The 16,384-nt window shown below is 39.9% G+C and overlaps 1 protein-coding gene across 2 annotated transcripts in view; it reads right to left on the bottom strand.

Moving 5' to 3' along the window:
• The window catches only part of LOC149153498 (uncharacterized), a 425,412-nt gene extending 409,402 nt beyond the window's left edge, over positions 1-16,010 (bottom strand). The window contains exons 1-2 of one of the 2 annotated variants that reach the window (XM_089441366.1): positions 15,689-16,010; positions 15,469-15,565 (exon numbers count right to left, since the gene is read on the bottom strand). In XM_089441366.1, coding sequence (XP_089297492.1) covers positions 15,469-15,565; positions 15,689-15,750 — 159 coding nt within the window. In that variant the 5' untranslated portion in view covers positions 15,751-16,010. Of the gene's footprint in view, positions 1-15,468; positions 15,566-15,688 lie in introns of those variants that run through there. The other variant, XM_089441367.1, reaches the window with a different exon arrangement.
• Between the last annotated feature and the right edge of the window lie 374 nt (positions 16,011-16,384).

Here is a 16,384-nt window from a genome sequence, read left to right as displayed (position 1 = left end):
GGTTGAGGGGGGTGGGAAAATCCACAGGCACTAGCACAGTACCAACTTACAGATTTGAATCCTTGATACACAGTAGAGTGAAGGATGGTTATGACTTTCAAACAAAAAGCAACAACATAGATCTCATCCCTGAAGTGTTTGATTTATTGGAAACATGTTAAATTTGGATTAACATATTCCTTGCTTAAGTCAATCACTTCATTAGCCCATTATTAATTATATTATTCCATTACAAATCATATTTACCAATGACTGAAAGAACATCCAATGTAAATGCGAAAGACAAGCCAAGACAAGAGAACACAAGGATTGGCTCAAGCCAGGGAAAAACTCCAAGATGGGGAAAACCCTTGAACAATTCTTCTTATTATCAAAATCAAATGATCAGCAGAGAGAGAGAGGGTACAATTAAAGTCAAAACTGACTTGCCATGAATGATGATTTGAACCACTATCCAAATGGCAAGGAGGCAGCCCAATCAAGTATGCAATTCTGTCCTCAAGTAGCAGCAGACAAATACTAACCAGAGATCAGGAGTAGCTTAAGCAACGACGGAATGATATCCTAAAGGAACTCGGTCCTTGATCATATGATGCGGTCTTCTTTCCTGAATGGAATAAGCTCAAGACAGTCCAAGAATGGATATTCAAACAAGGTCAATGAGTTGTTGTCTAATGTCTGCAATATGGAGCTCAAGTCTTCAGTCCTGTAGTAGCAATAGACTGCTCACAGACAAAGGTTACACCCTTTGTATTCACTGTGGCCTACCCTCCTTGACTGTGGCTGACATGGAGGATACAAACAAGCCCATTCAGCCCTTCCACAAGTGCCTTCAAACGTGCTGTAGTGGAAACCCTATCTGCGACCCAAACTGAGATATGTACAAAACACAGAAAGCATTATCACTTGAACTGCGGCCTGAAAAGAAGAGCCCCCGAAGCTTTAAACTGCCTCCAAACAGTCCTCTGAGCCTCCTTGCTGGCTATGGCAAACCTCAAACAACTGCAGCCCTCTTTTCCACAAAAATCTGTACGCAGACAGAGATATACTTCTCATCAACTCGGCTCTTTTCCCTTGAATGCCCTAGCCTCAGATCCACACCTTATTTTAGAGGAATTATGTTCCTTGTTGTTGTATCAAATGAGGTTGGAAGCACCTCCATATATAGGAATTGGAGAGGGTCAAAAGACATGTCGCTTGGACTTGAAGGTGGTGAAGCTGACCTTGACCATTTTACTTATGAGAGTGCATAAAATTAAAAACACATTTCTCCTTAACCAAATTTGATGATCATTGGATCAATTTTGGTCCTCTCGAAAAGAGGAATTCAATGATGCAAATATCTTCCTCAAAGGAGCTGTCCAAAGTGGAATTTGGCCCTAGTTGCCAATTTTAACAAAACATCCACAAATTTTGTCTCTGTTTGACCAGGTTTGACTTCTGGGTAAATTGATTTGTCTTTTACTGAAAAGGGCTGGATGTTTTCCTTGTTGAATGGACAAATTTCCCTAAGAAATGTTGTTGGGTTTTTCCCCTGGTTTGGGGCTTTCCCAAAATAATCCTTTTGTTTGGCTGTCTCTTCATGTTCCTATTGTTTTTATTGTCGATTGTTGAAGATTTTCTATGTGTAATTGCTTAATGTTGAAATATGTAATGAATTAGCTAAATAAACATCAGAAGTAATTACCAGTTAAAGGAAATCATGTAAAATTCAACATGGATAGTCAAGAAATGGCACTTCATTTAAACTTTACTGATCCACATCAATGCCATATGAACCTATTCATGCTCTAGCCTAGTGAGTTGGAATTTGAGACATATTAGAGACGGTATTGTGTTTGTCAAATTTTGAGTCATCAACTATCAGCATGGTTTTAGGGCCATTACAACTTTTTTGTCCTTGTGGCTGTTGATAAATGCCATAGGCTTTCCTCAGCCTAGACAGAAATTGTTTTCTCACTGACGTTTTTCCACCAAGCTATCATGCCCCTAAAAGATCATTTGTATATGAAATCTATAACTCCAACAAGGTAACAGTCCAAATATTCCTCAAATGTCCAAGCAGCAAACATGTCCACTCACAATAATTTGAATATGGCTAGTTAGTAACATGTGGGAATCCCTATAGACATCTAGAAGCATTATGAAGGTTCCAAGAGGGCCTCAAAAACCTAATCCTAACCCTAATTCTAGTCATCAAATACCTGGCAAAAGGAAGGAAAATGATTCACTTATTCACTAGCTATCAACTATTCTGTTATATGAGCAAGAGCGTAGAGGAGATACGAACATAGCAGACAGACAAAGGCATATTATAGAGGATTGTAGATGACCATAGCATCTCCTAGCTTTGTAGTAAGCTTGGATGGCTTTGTCATCTATACTGTAATCTCCAAAATATAAGAAGATGGAATAAGCAGCCCTTCATTCCTTCTTGGTTATCTCATATGGGTTTCATGGGTAGTATTTGTGTTACAATGTGTGCGCTTTGCTAGTTTATTTCACATGTCGTAGTAGTTAAAGAATTTGAATTGTATATTTTTATTTCTATTGAAGCATTAAAAGTTGCGTACTCAAACATAGGCTCATTGTAGTTGTCTTAAGTTCGGAGCTGGCCACTGGTATATCCAAGGAAGTTCATGAATAATTTATGAAAAAATATATGTTAAACATTGTCAAAATGCTTCTTATTAATGAGCACTTTGTCCAAATATGTAACTGTAGCAATTATATATCTTCGAATATCAATAGTTGGTGATACCCCAAGAATCCGTCTAACATAGACATCATTCCCATTCTAGTTATCGATCATAGCATGTGTTCCATATTAGGAAGAGAGCAATTATCTTTAAAAGAGGTGAGATTGATGCTTATGAAATCAATGCAGATGTGAATCTTACCATTCCTTTTTCTGATTGGAACAATGTTCGCCACCCAATTTAGATACCTAATCAGTGTAATGATGCAAGCCTCAAGTAGCTTCAGCCTTTTACAACTCTCTTTGTATAACGAGAGCTACCATGTGATTCATAGCGCATTGTCATTATCTGAAAGGCTCGATCTCTTTCCTCAAAGAGATCGTATGTTCTATTACCTTTGGACCATGTTCTTTCAAATCATCATAAGACCATGCAAACACATCTTTGCACTCACATACCAAAGCTTCCAATCTCCTCTCCACTTCGGTGCAACCTTGGCCAATTTTTATTATCCTACAGTACACCTTGGAACTCATGTTCAACTCCTTGTTCATCGAATTTAAATTTGTCAACTCCTTTAGAAGTGTCAAATTCATCAAATGATTTTTCTAACGTAACCAAGCCTCTTGGTATCTCACTAATCAGAAATTGAACTAGTGGGGGAGACTCACCTTCCTATACTTCATCTATCACATGAGAAGACAATTAATTCACACAATTCAAAAAATTGAAAGTCTCTCATCTTCGAATGCCTACCAACAACCTATGTTATTAGGAATAGAAGGTATAAATATCACTTGGACCAAATACTAAGTTTGAGGGATAGCCCAACATGGCTAATAGCAATCAACTAATGACGCCATGGAATTTGCAAGGTAATTATGGTCCCTCGGCATAGCAATGATGGAAAAGGCTTGAAAACATTCGATCCCATCCTAAACTACATCTTGATACTTCTTCAGCTATGGATTCTTCACTTCACACAAATACCTTGCTTGATTAACCACCAACTCAAAGTTCCCACGAACTTTCAGTAGCCTAATACCCATTTTTTGTCCCTAGTTAAGACCTAACAACAAAACCTCATACTCAACCATATTGTTAGTGCAATCAAACTCTAAACAAAACGAAAAAATTAAATAAATAATTACTTGAGGGGATGTGAAAACAACCCACACACCAAGTCCAAAACGAGATTGTGTACCATCCAAGTGCAGAGTCCATAAATCGTCTAGACCACTCTTGGTAACAAATTGACAGCAATGACTCATCATGCACACATAAGTCCCCAAATCAAGTTCCAATATCTCTAAATACAAAGGTTCATTATTTAACTTCTGAGGGTCCTCTACATTGAGGAGTGCCTTCTTCTCGCCAAACAATCCCATGTATCATGAATCCACAAGAATATATGCATATGACCAATCCATCTGGGTACTAACCCTTGCGTCAGCCACCCATTCTCGAGATAAAATCATGCCCCAATTGGCAAGGCAGTCAATGACTACAATGTTCATGGTCAAAAAAAATTCTAGGTACCCTTGCAATCTGACTTGAAGATCCTTAATTACTCTGTATACCCACTCTTCATGTGAACCTATTACCTGTGCATTTCTATATGGTCTAGAAACTATTAGCCCTAACTCATTCATCACCTCCATTGTCATAACAATGGTTGAGGTTCTTGAATCAAACATACAATTTGAAAGTAAAAATCCATTTACCGATAAAGAAATATAAAAGGGAGGAGGTTCATTGATCTTGTTCTTAGCCAAGTATACCTATGGAAAATCATATGATGGATCAATGGAATCGCCCGAACAGAGGAACTTGCTCATGGCCTCATTTTGTCCAAGCAAATGAACTAATTCTCTCAATCCCACAAGAATCTTTATCTTCGACAACTCAACCACCAAGCAAAAACTCGAACAATGCAAAAGTGGTGAATTAGTGTTGTTGGAGAATGCAGTAGGGCAGCTATTAATTCAAATTCTCATTAACCTCAATAATTGTTTGTGAATTTTATTTATCTTCTTATGTTTCTTTATTAAATATTTTCATCAAACAATTATCAAGAGCAGAAATAGTAAAGACAGTGGACATAGAAACTAGGGTCCAAGCCAGGGAAAAACCCCTCCAAGGGGAAAACCCAGAAAATCTCTTCTCTTCTTATAGAATCTATTTCAAATGAGAAAACCCAGACCCAAAACCCTAGACCAAGTCCTCCAAGCACCAAGTCAGCCCTCCAAGAAGCCCTTCCAATTAGATCAGAGATCAACCAAATCAACAAGGATCAATTTTGCTCCAACCAGCTTCAACTTCGGCCAACTTCGACCTACAACTTCTGCTCTGTAGTAGCTGCAAAAACCCTATATTTTTCACACGTGTGAGAGAAAAATGGCCCAAAAACATATTTTCTTACTTCTTCTTGATTTCTCCTTGCTTCAAAGACTTTCGCTCTTGCTTTCTCCTTGTTCCCAGCTTCAGATCGAACTTCTTCTTGGGAGAGATTGATTTGGTGCTAAATGAGGTCGATGTTGCTTCTATTTATACACATTTGTGGGGTTTGAATACCCTCTTTTAGGCCGACTTCTCACTGTCAGGGCCGACTTGTGCTTGGAGGCTCATAGAACTTTCTAGACCCAAAATCAATATCTTTTACATGTTGCAACTTGCCTAATAGGGTCATATACAATTAACACAACTCTCTTGGCTGAAGAAAAATATTCATTTGACAAGACAAACCCTAGAAGCATGAAGAACATGCTTTACCTAGATGACCATCAAAATGGAGCATGAAACCCATGCTCAAAAATAACATTTTTCTTTCTTTTGTTTCTTCTAACATAAGATATACATAATGATTTGAGTAAATTGACAAATATGAAGAACAAAACTAGTTACATTTTCCAACACTCCCTCCTAACTAGGGAGGTATTCATAATTGTACACTTAGTACAAGGTTATTCTCAAACTGAAGAGTTCTCATAAGAAGAGTTGAATTGGTAAGCCATCTTTAAGCATCATTGTTACAACCAGCATTTTCAACATAGTAAGGCCTTAACTTGACAAGCTCTTTCTTAGACAAGAGCATAATGTTGGGAGGCATTACATGAGATACCACACTACCTCTTCAAGGCACATACATCATCCAGATGTTCACTAGGTATGTCCTTTTAGGACTATTCTTATCTTGGATTCCAAATCCTCAAATAATATCGGTCCTCTTTGACCACTCTTGTCTTGGATACCTGTCCAATCCTCAAAGAGTGTCAGTCCATTTCCTATCTTGGATTTTTCTATCCTCAAGGAAATCACAGATGCTTATCCAATCCTCCATTCTCCATTCTCCCTTCATGGCCTTCACTTAGACTTACGGTTGTTAGTCTTGGTCAAGTGCATGACACATGAAGGAGAGAATACAAATGTGATGTTCATCATCACTCCCTCTCAACCAGAGAGTAGATCCCCATTCCCTCTTGATTAGGAACAGATCCTTGCTCCTATTTAATTGTTCAAGGAGACTTCTTTTACTCCATCTTAAGCATAGAGAAGATTCCTACGCTTCATTTCAATTGGGAAGTCATAACCACAAGCTCTTTAGCTTGTCTTCATAAGTGTATCAGCTACCAATTCTTTATGGAGATAGTTACATGGTTCTCTCTTTCCTTTTGTATCTAATCATATTGAGCTTCTTCATGCCTGGATATTATGAAATCATCCTCTTCCTTCAATCTTGTGACAGGGTTCAAGCCATCAAATTTGCATATCACTTTCCTCTAGTCATCATCAATGAAGGCATTATATTGAGCCTTATCAAACCTCAAGCTAGTCATAGCTCCCTCTAAACATGAAAGTGATCTTTGTTGATGTAGAAACATGAACATCGGGTTATCTTCTTACATTGTTACCTTTTAATTTCAAGATGATGATATGAACATCTTGAGTTCACAGTCCTTTAAGGATTACTGGAAATAGTTACTCAATCCATATGTTCTTTGAATCAAGTACAATACCAATAGTTGAACTTGCCTCAACTGTCATCATGTATTCTTGCCACATCTTTCTAGGAAGCAAAAAAATATGTTAACCAGATAACCAATACAAAATATTAAATATCATATTTACCTTATCATGATGGCCCTTTTCATCAAAGTATTTACTTATTTGAATCCTTCAATTCGAGATCAACATCCTTCGCATGATTCATCTACACATTGTACAAGAATCCTTTTCCATTGCATCCATTTCAATCAAGGTGCCCATGGATCGAACTTGATTACCAAGCTACAATATCTTCCTTGGAGTTGTCATTGTTAACTCCCTTTCTTTCTTTCGGAAACTATACTTGATGTTGATCAATATTATTGTATTTATGCCATGCAATCTTTGTGAGAGAGTCTTGATCTCCATTCATGTCAAATTTCTTCTTTCGAGCATCATGCACCCATATAGAAGACTTACCGAGCACACTTCTATATCCAACTCTTTTTGCAAGATCCTTGTAGATATGAACCTTACCCTAGAGAAGAGTTACTTACAATATGCATACCTTTGCTTCCATACAATCTTTTAGCCATCCTTTCTTAAATGAACTTGCTTCTTATACCATCAAAGATAGGTTCCTTCTCCCAAGAAAGACTTTCATTATGCCTTTCATACTGCAATTTTGACCATCTGCATTACTTCATCCTTCAAGAGTATTGTTTCCATACTAGATGGAATATATACCAGTCATAATGTTGCTTCCAAGAATCTTCCAAAATGATGATTCTTATAAGACCTTGATGATCCCTCTTTGCAAAATCACTACCTCTAACATGATGTTAGAAAATGCTTGGATGAACAATAATATGCAATATGGTTCCAATCTTCTCATTCTCTATAAACTAGATGATCTTTCCGAAAGCAAATTAAACAAGTAGATTCTAATTTTTCTACTATCATGTGGTTCTATCTATGATGCCATGTTTTTACAAAAATCAAGACTTCTACTTAGAGAATGCAACTATACATGCTACTCTACTTTCTATAAATTTCATAAGGAACCTAACAGTGATGGAGCTTCCTTCAATGGTAAAGATCCTTGGAATCTTCTCCTTTCAGCTTCTTCTCAGGTTCTCCCTTTTCTTCGGCTATATGAGCTTCACTTCTTTCCTTTCTTTTGTTGTCCAATTTATTGTTTGGACAATCCCTTTTAAAGTGTCCATACTCATTGCATCCAAAGCATTGAATCTTATACATATTTGTTTTCTTCTTGGACTTTCCAAACTTTCCTTTCTTTAGCTTCTTGGTGCTTGCAATAAAGGCTTGAGACCTTTCATTTGATTCAATGTCATCCTTTGCCTTGATCCTAAATTCTTCCAAGATACATTGAGCCCATAATTCAAAAGGTGTGGTATCTTTCTTTGAGTAGATGCTAGTTGCAAAACTACTCCAATCAAGTGACAAGGCATTTAGTACACAGATAGTCATTTCAGAGTCTTAAATAGTCTCCCCAAGCCTTTGCAACTAGTCTCTTATTTGTGACATCTTCATTAGATAGGTGACTATTGTGAAAATTCAAGAATCCCACCTGAATCAACTACTGCAGCAATTGATTAAACTTCTCCTATTTGCTAATTACTGAAACAAATTATTTACTGCTTCTTACAGCAAATATCGAAGCTAACACACTGCAGCCTACACCAATTAAATAATATGCCCAAAACAAGAACAGAACAATAGAGAAAGATACAACACAAGTGACACAATTATTTTTGGACAAATGTCCCCGGAAAAACCCAATGTGGGAAAACCGGTGCAGCAACTCTAAGGGTTTTATATTATTAAGCAGTAGTTTATGAATACAACTTTGGATGCCCTTCCGACAATCCAATTGCAGAGAAAATAAACAGGCGGAAAAACTTAGTGAGATTACCTCACTCTACTCGGCAATTCCCGGTTGTTCCGACAGTCGAACCAATTGTCCCTGGCTATCTCTGCGTTGGCCCTGCGTCAGCCTCAGAAGGCTCTGCGTCAACTCAACTGGGAAACGTTTGCCCTCTGGAGCAGTTTCCAACCCTCCCGGCTCAGAAATGTCAACTTCCTCAACAAACTCGAACTTCTGCGTTGAACACAGCACAGCGTCTGTGTGAGCCCTCCTAGCTCAGCGTCAAGCTCTGCATGGGCCCTTTTGGCCCAGCATCAACCCTCCCGGGTCTGCGTTGCCTCCTCCTGGTGTCTCTCTGCCTCTCTATTGCGTATACTGGGCCCTAGAGAAGATACTCCAACCCAACTATCCCTGCCCCTCACTGCAATAGCCCACTATCAAAAATCTCTCGATAGCTACTCTACTTTAGAAAATCAATTCTTTGAACTTTCTGTGTGTCTTCCAAACGACCCTCAAGCCTCCTTAAATAATCTTCTCATTGGCATTCAACGGCCCAGATTAGAAGCTAATCAATGGCTAAGATCACTTATGCTTGATCCTCGTCTTCTTCTAGAATTTACACCCACAGTTAGATTAATACCCATTAATTATTTTATTTTCCTAAGTTTAGACTTAGGGTCCAATTAAAAATAATTAATTATTTTAATAAAATTGTTTTTGGGTGGAATTTCCTAAAACGCTTTTTGGGTTCTTTGGAATACATGTGCCCAAGCCTCCCTGCAAAATTTGAGACTTAAAGCACATCTGATGCCACCAGAAATCAACGCTCCCCCTTAGAGAGGAATGTGCTCTGGCTATGCAACCTGCTGAAGCATCACTCTGCTCTGTAACATCTCCCTCTGCGCTGCTGATGTTTGACATGTTGTCCACCAACCACTACGCAAATGTTGAATTTGTACTGCTGCTAACCCGGCCACTGTCAACACTGCATCCGTACTGCAACTCCCTCTGAATTTTTGCATCTGTGTTGTTGCTGGCACTGCCACTGCCAATTGCCTCTACACTGCAAACTGTTGTTGCTACTGCATCAGCAATGGAAAAACATCCCAAATTACTGAACTAACTGTGTTCAACATGATACCATGTGAATGTTGGAGCCTGACTGCTGCTAGTCTCTGTGCTGACCCTCTAAATCTTCTACGATGTTGCTGACCTCTGCTTTGTGCCATCTGCACGGCTACCAACTCTGCCCTGCATTGTTCAGTCTCTAGCGCTCCTAGCCACTGCAACTATCTCTCCGACACTCCTCGGCATCATCCGACACTAGTCCATCCTGCTACTTCTGATCTGGGCTCTCGTAGCAAAGAATTGATCCAAGAGATGGGCTCCTCAAGGATCCTACCCATCTGTAGCTCTTTCAAATTACAGCTCCAAATCAGCCCACCTCCCTCCTGGAGGTATCTCAGTTGTCATGGCAAACTCCTCCTCGATCTTCGCAGGTGCAGCCTTCGGATCGTGCTTCTCATCTTTGTCCTTCATTCTGAGAGGACACTGTGTTGCGTAGTGACCCATTTCACCACACCTGAAGCACTTTATCTTTGAGACGTCCTTCTTCCGCCTCCACTGCTCCTGTTGCCCCTTCCATGCAAGGGTTGCATTCTCCTTTTCTTGGGTTTCGACCCACTACTATTGCTTCCGTTAAGCTTACACTTGTCTAGATCTCTCCTCAACTCACTTGCTTAAGAGTTGCCCACATCTCATCCCAATTCGGCAAAGTCGCTCTGCTCAGGATACTCTGGACAAAGACTTGCCACTCATCTGAGACATAATTAAGGGCCAGTCTAACCAACTCGGAATCTTGAGGTGTAGACCCCACAGCTGATAACTCATCTCGAGTCTCCTGAAGCTTCATGAGGAACGGATCCATTTGCTCCCCCTTCTGCATTTGTGCAGATCCCAATTTTTGCTCTAAGTACATCTTTCGCTGCTCGGAAGATCCTTGATATAGCATAGACAACGCATCCCACATCTCCTTAGCAGTCCCTCTGCTAGCGATGTGACAAACAACATGATCCTTCACTCCATTGAGGATCATTCTTTTTGCCTTTGCCATTTCAACTCGATACTTCTTCAACGGATCTACATCTGCAGGCACAGCCACCACATTGTCGACATATGTCTTGAGGCCATGTTCATCTAGAAGGAATGACATTCTAGCCTTCCAGATGACATAGTTGGATGCTCCGTCCAACCTATCTTGATCCCTCAAGCCACGGGTTTCCATCTCTGCCACAAATGTCGAAAATATCCTCTCTGCTTCTCATTGTTGCTACTCAACCAATGAGGAAACGGACTTCTTGTCGGGAAGTCTTTTGAGGAAAAATTCCCTCTTTGTCCTTCTCTTCTGACGTCTTTCTGCCCAGCAAAACGGCCTGCAGAAAGGACTGCGTCCCACCAGCTTCTCCTCACGCTGAGGCTTCAACGTTGCTCCCTCTGCCCCATCAAACTTTTGAACTGGGAGTTCTTTCTCTCTATCGACTCACTCAGAGAGAGACTACCTCAAAAATCAACCCTCCGGCTAGGACTGCACAAACCCTCTGGGGTTTCGAACTATTGCCTCCTGTAGCTTTTTCGATCTCCCTCTTCTGCCCAGCGTTGGGTTCTCTAGTACTTTTCTTCTTGCTTTACCTGCACTGTCACCGAGCCACCGTGGGCCATGCCAACTGCTGTCACTAGGCCACCTTGGGCCATGCGAATCATCAAGCACTGCTAACCACTAGGCACTACTAACCATCAAGCACTGTTGACCACTAGGCACTGCTAACCATCAAGAACTGCTAACCACTGGGCACTGCTAACCACTTGGCACTATTGACCATCGAGCACTACTAACCATCGGGCACTACTGACCACTGGGCACGGCTAACCATCGAGCTCTAATGACCACTGGGCACTGTTAACCATCGAGCACTGTTGACCATTAGGCATTGCTGGCCATTGGGCACTACTTACCAACGAGCACTATTGACCACTAGGCACCGCTAACCATTAGGCACTACTAACCACTGGGCACTGTTAACCAATACTGCAAGCCATCCACCTGGGCCATGTGAACCAATATTGCAAGCCATGCACCTGCGCCATACCACCAATACTGCAGGCCATGCACCTGGGCCAAGCAAATCAATACTGCGGGCCATCACCTGGGCCACGCGGAACAATACTACGAGCCATCACCTAGGCCAAGCGAACCAATACTGCGAGCCATCACCTGGGTCGAGCAAACCAATACTACGGCTGATGCACCTGGGCCATACAACCAATATTGCAGGCCATCACCTGGGTCGAGTGAACTACAGGCCATTATTGAATCATACCAGAGCGAGATCATTCTATGCCATTACTGTGAGAGATGCGAGAACATGTCATAGCCATTGCAGATATATCATTCCAAGAAAAAGGTACCAAGAACGAGATCATACAAATCAAAACCATACGTTATCAAAACAAGACCAAATGCAATCAAAAGCAGAAGTTATGTAACGAGAGTGAAGTCTTGTAACCATATACGAGAGCAAGCCTAATTGATACAAGGAGTGAAACCTCTACAAGTGCCGGAATCCTGTAGCCATATGCGAGAATTGCGGATATAATGCGAGACCTGTGGTTATAATGCAAGAGTGTTGTAGCCATATGCAAGACCAGAGGATATAACGCGCCATACACAGCGAGAGTCCTGTAGTCATTATAATCATGCCAAAAGTGAAAGATTTGTGCCATACCAAGAGCGAAAGAGAAAACCTATGTAACCGGAAATCTCAAACTAATCTTTGCCATCCAAAGCACCTTTGGAAGATCATCTCAATGGGATATATATAGTTGTTTCTGTGAAGGGCCGTGACCCTTCGAGTAAGTCGACATGAATCCCTTTTAAGCCAACCTTGAACTTTGGCGAGAGATATTAAGAATTTAAATTCAAATGATCATTTGGATATAAGAGTGTTCATAGTTATTTTCAAAATAAAATTTGTGCCAACTGCCAAGTAATAACAAGTTTCTTCATCAATTTGAATTTTACTTTTGGGGATTAATGGATTTCTCAAGGGAAATTCTTCCCAACGCTATCTCATATTTTAACATTTAAATGGTCATAGGGTACAGTTATGATGTCATATATCAAAAAAGGGGATCTTGATAAGATTCCTAGAAATACATGATTAAGTTTTGCAGAATATAAATTCTGAGATCTATGTTTGCAAATTATAGATACTCAATCTTGAAGCCTATTCCTTACAATCAAAACAATAGTATTCAAAATCGGCCAACTCAAACAGTAAACTAGTCAAACCGGCTAGTTCATTAGCCCAAGCCATCGAATAGATTGAAAATTCAAGTTATTTGAGCAGACCCCCTAGTTCTTTGGTCTAATCGGGCATAAACTGGTCGGTTTATGACCAAACGGGTTGGTTTCGTCATAAACCCCACAAAATGCGGTTTTGTGAGTTTTGAACCGGTTGAGGGACAGATGGGGTTGTTTCCCTCCAAAAACATGCCCTCCAAGAAAAGCATGCCTCTCCTCTCATTTGCCTCACACATCTCAACCATAGCAACTTTGGCAATCAATCCTAATGTTAAGTTCTTAAAATAAAAGTGACATTTCCTTTATCTTTCATTTTCATCCTTTTACTTAAATTTTTAACATTACCATGAAATCACTTAGGATGTTTGAGAGTGGTTTCGACCTCATTGGATTTCATGAGGAGAAACTAGAATTTTAAATTTCACTCAAAATTCAACAAACTTAATGGTTTTCAGGATTTCATGGTTTGGGGGTTTGAAAGGGATTTTTGCATAGGCCTAAGTGTTTAGGCGTGTAGAAGTCGCCCAAAGTCTCCTTAAACGCTTGCTCTAGTGTGAGCAAGTTGCATTTGTAACTTAACCTAAGTTTAACTTGGGAAAAACACATAAAGTTATGTTGGCTTACTGAACTAAAGAAACATTAGAAAATGTAAAGACGAGATCTCAAGTAAAACAAAATCTAATCTTAGTCGTCAAACACTTTGGAGATTAGGGTTAGGGATTTTGCTCGACAAAAAGTTATAAAAGTAAGGCTAAGGAGAGCGAAAGGACACTGCCATAGAGCAACACAAGATTGAAAGAGGCGTAAGGATTGTGATACTCTAGTGTGTTGGGTCCGAGGAAGGAGGCAGCCAGGAGATCCAGATCAGCTACGGAGGGCTTGATCAGTTAGATCAAATCTAGTGTTGCACACGTGTTTCCTCAGTTGGGCCATTATCCCAAGACGAATCCAAATTTGTTTTGTTAGTGAACCTAGTTGTGCAACTAATAAATAAATCTGCAATCTGCTAGGAATTAAGTGTCTGAAGAGGAAAGGAAACTGAAAGAGCAAGAACTGGAGAAGGAGGTGGACTGGATCCAGGATCCAGGCTCTGTAACTACACGTGCCACCCAATTTGTAAGAACGCAAGCTGAAAGTTGGAGGATGAAAGCTCTGTTAGCCAAAGCCCTAAATATGCAAGGAAACTATGCGGACCAACTGTGTCAAATCTAGCATAATATTGAGGCGATGTCTAAGGAACACATGGCTATCCTAGAGAGCTTGGATTTCAAGATAAGTGCCCTGGAACAAGAGGTTGAAACCATCACGAAGAAGCTCACGGTTCTAATTAAGCTCCTAAGGCAAACCATTGAGCAGGATGCTAGGCTGGCTGAGAACAAAAGGGACGATCACGCGGGCAACTTTCAAAGCAATCATCCCACGCCTGCGCAGGCAGGCAATTCGATGACTGAATCAGCTCCGGAAGCTTCCAAGAAACATATTGTGCTCAAGAAGTAAATGGCTTGGCTTCTGCCTTGGCTGGTTTTTTGTAATTTGGGTGGTCATTGGTGCTCTCTACCTGGTTTAGTTGGTATGTCGATAGTGATCTCTGTCTGCTGCTTCAGTTAGGTGTTTGTTTAGTTAAATGGTCTGAGTCAAACCCCTTTTTGCTCTGCCACCCTGCGTGGTGTGCTCGGGGTCGTATGGTGGTCTCTTATGGTAATATTGTGGGGTCTTGCAATGCAGTTTGGCAGCCCGGTGTCTGCACGAGCAGACTTTTTGTAATCTATGTACTTTTCTAATATAACAAGCTGATTTACAACAAAAAAAAAAGTGTCTGATTCGAGGTTTGCAGGAAAATTAACAATTTAATTCAGGTGAACAGCAGAGGAGGATGAAGAAATGGGTTGTACAATATACTCTGCTGGTTTTTCTTGCTGGAATTGTTAGCGATGACCGGCAGTAGTCATTTAAAGGAAGCAACCTTCAGTGTAGAGCTTCAGTGTTCAAATTTTCAACTCTCAGGAGTCCAATTGTTCACTTACAATTTCAGCTTTTCAATTTCAGTCTTCTTACTTACAGTCCCCACGTCACTAGTGAAGTCGGCAAATCATATTTCATGATTAATTTTCTTAATTCATTCAAAACCTTCCCTTTCTTTAAGTACGTACTGACGTCCCCCAGCACCGTGATTTCGAAAAGTGGCTAGCATCCCCATTCTAACGTACCCTGGCCAGTGGCAAGTTAGACATTTAACTAAGTGGAGATAATTAGAAAACGTAAATATGTAAATCCGCTCACGGTGTTTAAACCACAGAACGCCAAAAAAAAAAACGTTGAAAATGTGTTCTTGATATATTTCGATGTCATAAATAAGCATTTACGTAAGGAGCTACATTGAGAGATTTATGCAGAGGAGCCTCCCTTGGCTTTGCCATTATTTAATCGCAATTCGGCTCTGCCCCGTCTCTGATAATAGAAACAGTTTAACTCTTACCAAGAAAATACAGTAATGTGGTGTTCAAAAAGGCTTGATTTCGGGAAAGAAATAAGCGCACCTCTTCGTATGAGCGCAAGAGCAAACTTAAAAGATTGCGCCTGTGCGTAAATAAAAGTCTCCCTTCGATTTCCCGCGTTCCTCTTTCCCAGCTCAGTCTTCCCAATCGAACACAATGTAATTCGATAATTAAAATATTTCTCCAGCTCTATGGTTTCTCAACAATATCTGCAAAATAAATTCTAGATTTAAAGATTTCGATGTTGAACGCAATACCGTACCTTTTTAGGGGTTTGAGATTAGGGGGTGCAAATTTGTCCTGCCGAACAACAAATGTGTCCATCTCTGTATGTCTGTGTCTCCGATTCAACTCTAACCAAAAAGCAGTGTTTATTAGTAGAGGTTTCGAATTGGATGAGATATTAAATCCCCAATGGTGCTATTTCTGGTAATGGGCTGAGCTTGGAAATCGGATGCGGGATTTGAAAGAGTTCAAGCAAGCAGAGCAATGTTCGTATGATAAAACGTTCGTATCTTCCCGCCTTCGCCTCAATGTCGTGTAAGATAGCAAAACGACAGGTTATTTGTACACATTCCAAACCCAACATAATTTGTCATTTGACATTAAAAATCTGTATTTTCATAACTACCGTTTTTGTTTTTTATTTACCTTTTTTTTAATTTAAAACTACTTTCATCCTGGTTTTTTTGAATCTCCAAAACAACACACTTTATAATAGCACAAATGGTAATGGGTGGATTTGAACGCTTTTGACTCTAATTTATAGGGATAAAATTTGCAATGGCTTCATATGATACATTTTGCGAATATATCCTTAATATGTACACTTTTAAATGGAAATAAAAAATAAAAAATAAAAAATTTAATGGTTTAGTATCTTTTGTACATATTTTTTGTGGTGGGTGTTTTTTAGATTTCTAAATAATTTATATATATTTTGAAATATTTTAATTAA

Source organism: Pinus tabuliformis, chromosome 9 (genome assembly GCF_031772625.1).
Source record: "Pinus tabuliformis cultivar Carrire ecotype Pingquan chromosome 9, CPIR1, whole genome shotgun sequence".
Taxonomy (NCBI): Eukaryota; Viridiplantae; Streptophyta; class Pinopsida; order Pinales; family Pinaceae; genus Pinus; species Pinus tabuliformis.
This window is presented reverse-complemented; position numbering and strand designations above follow the sequence as displayed.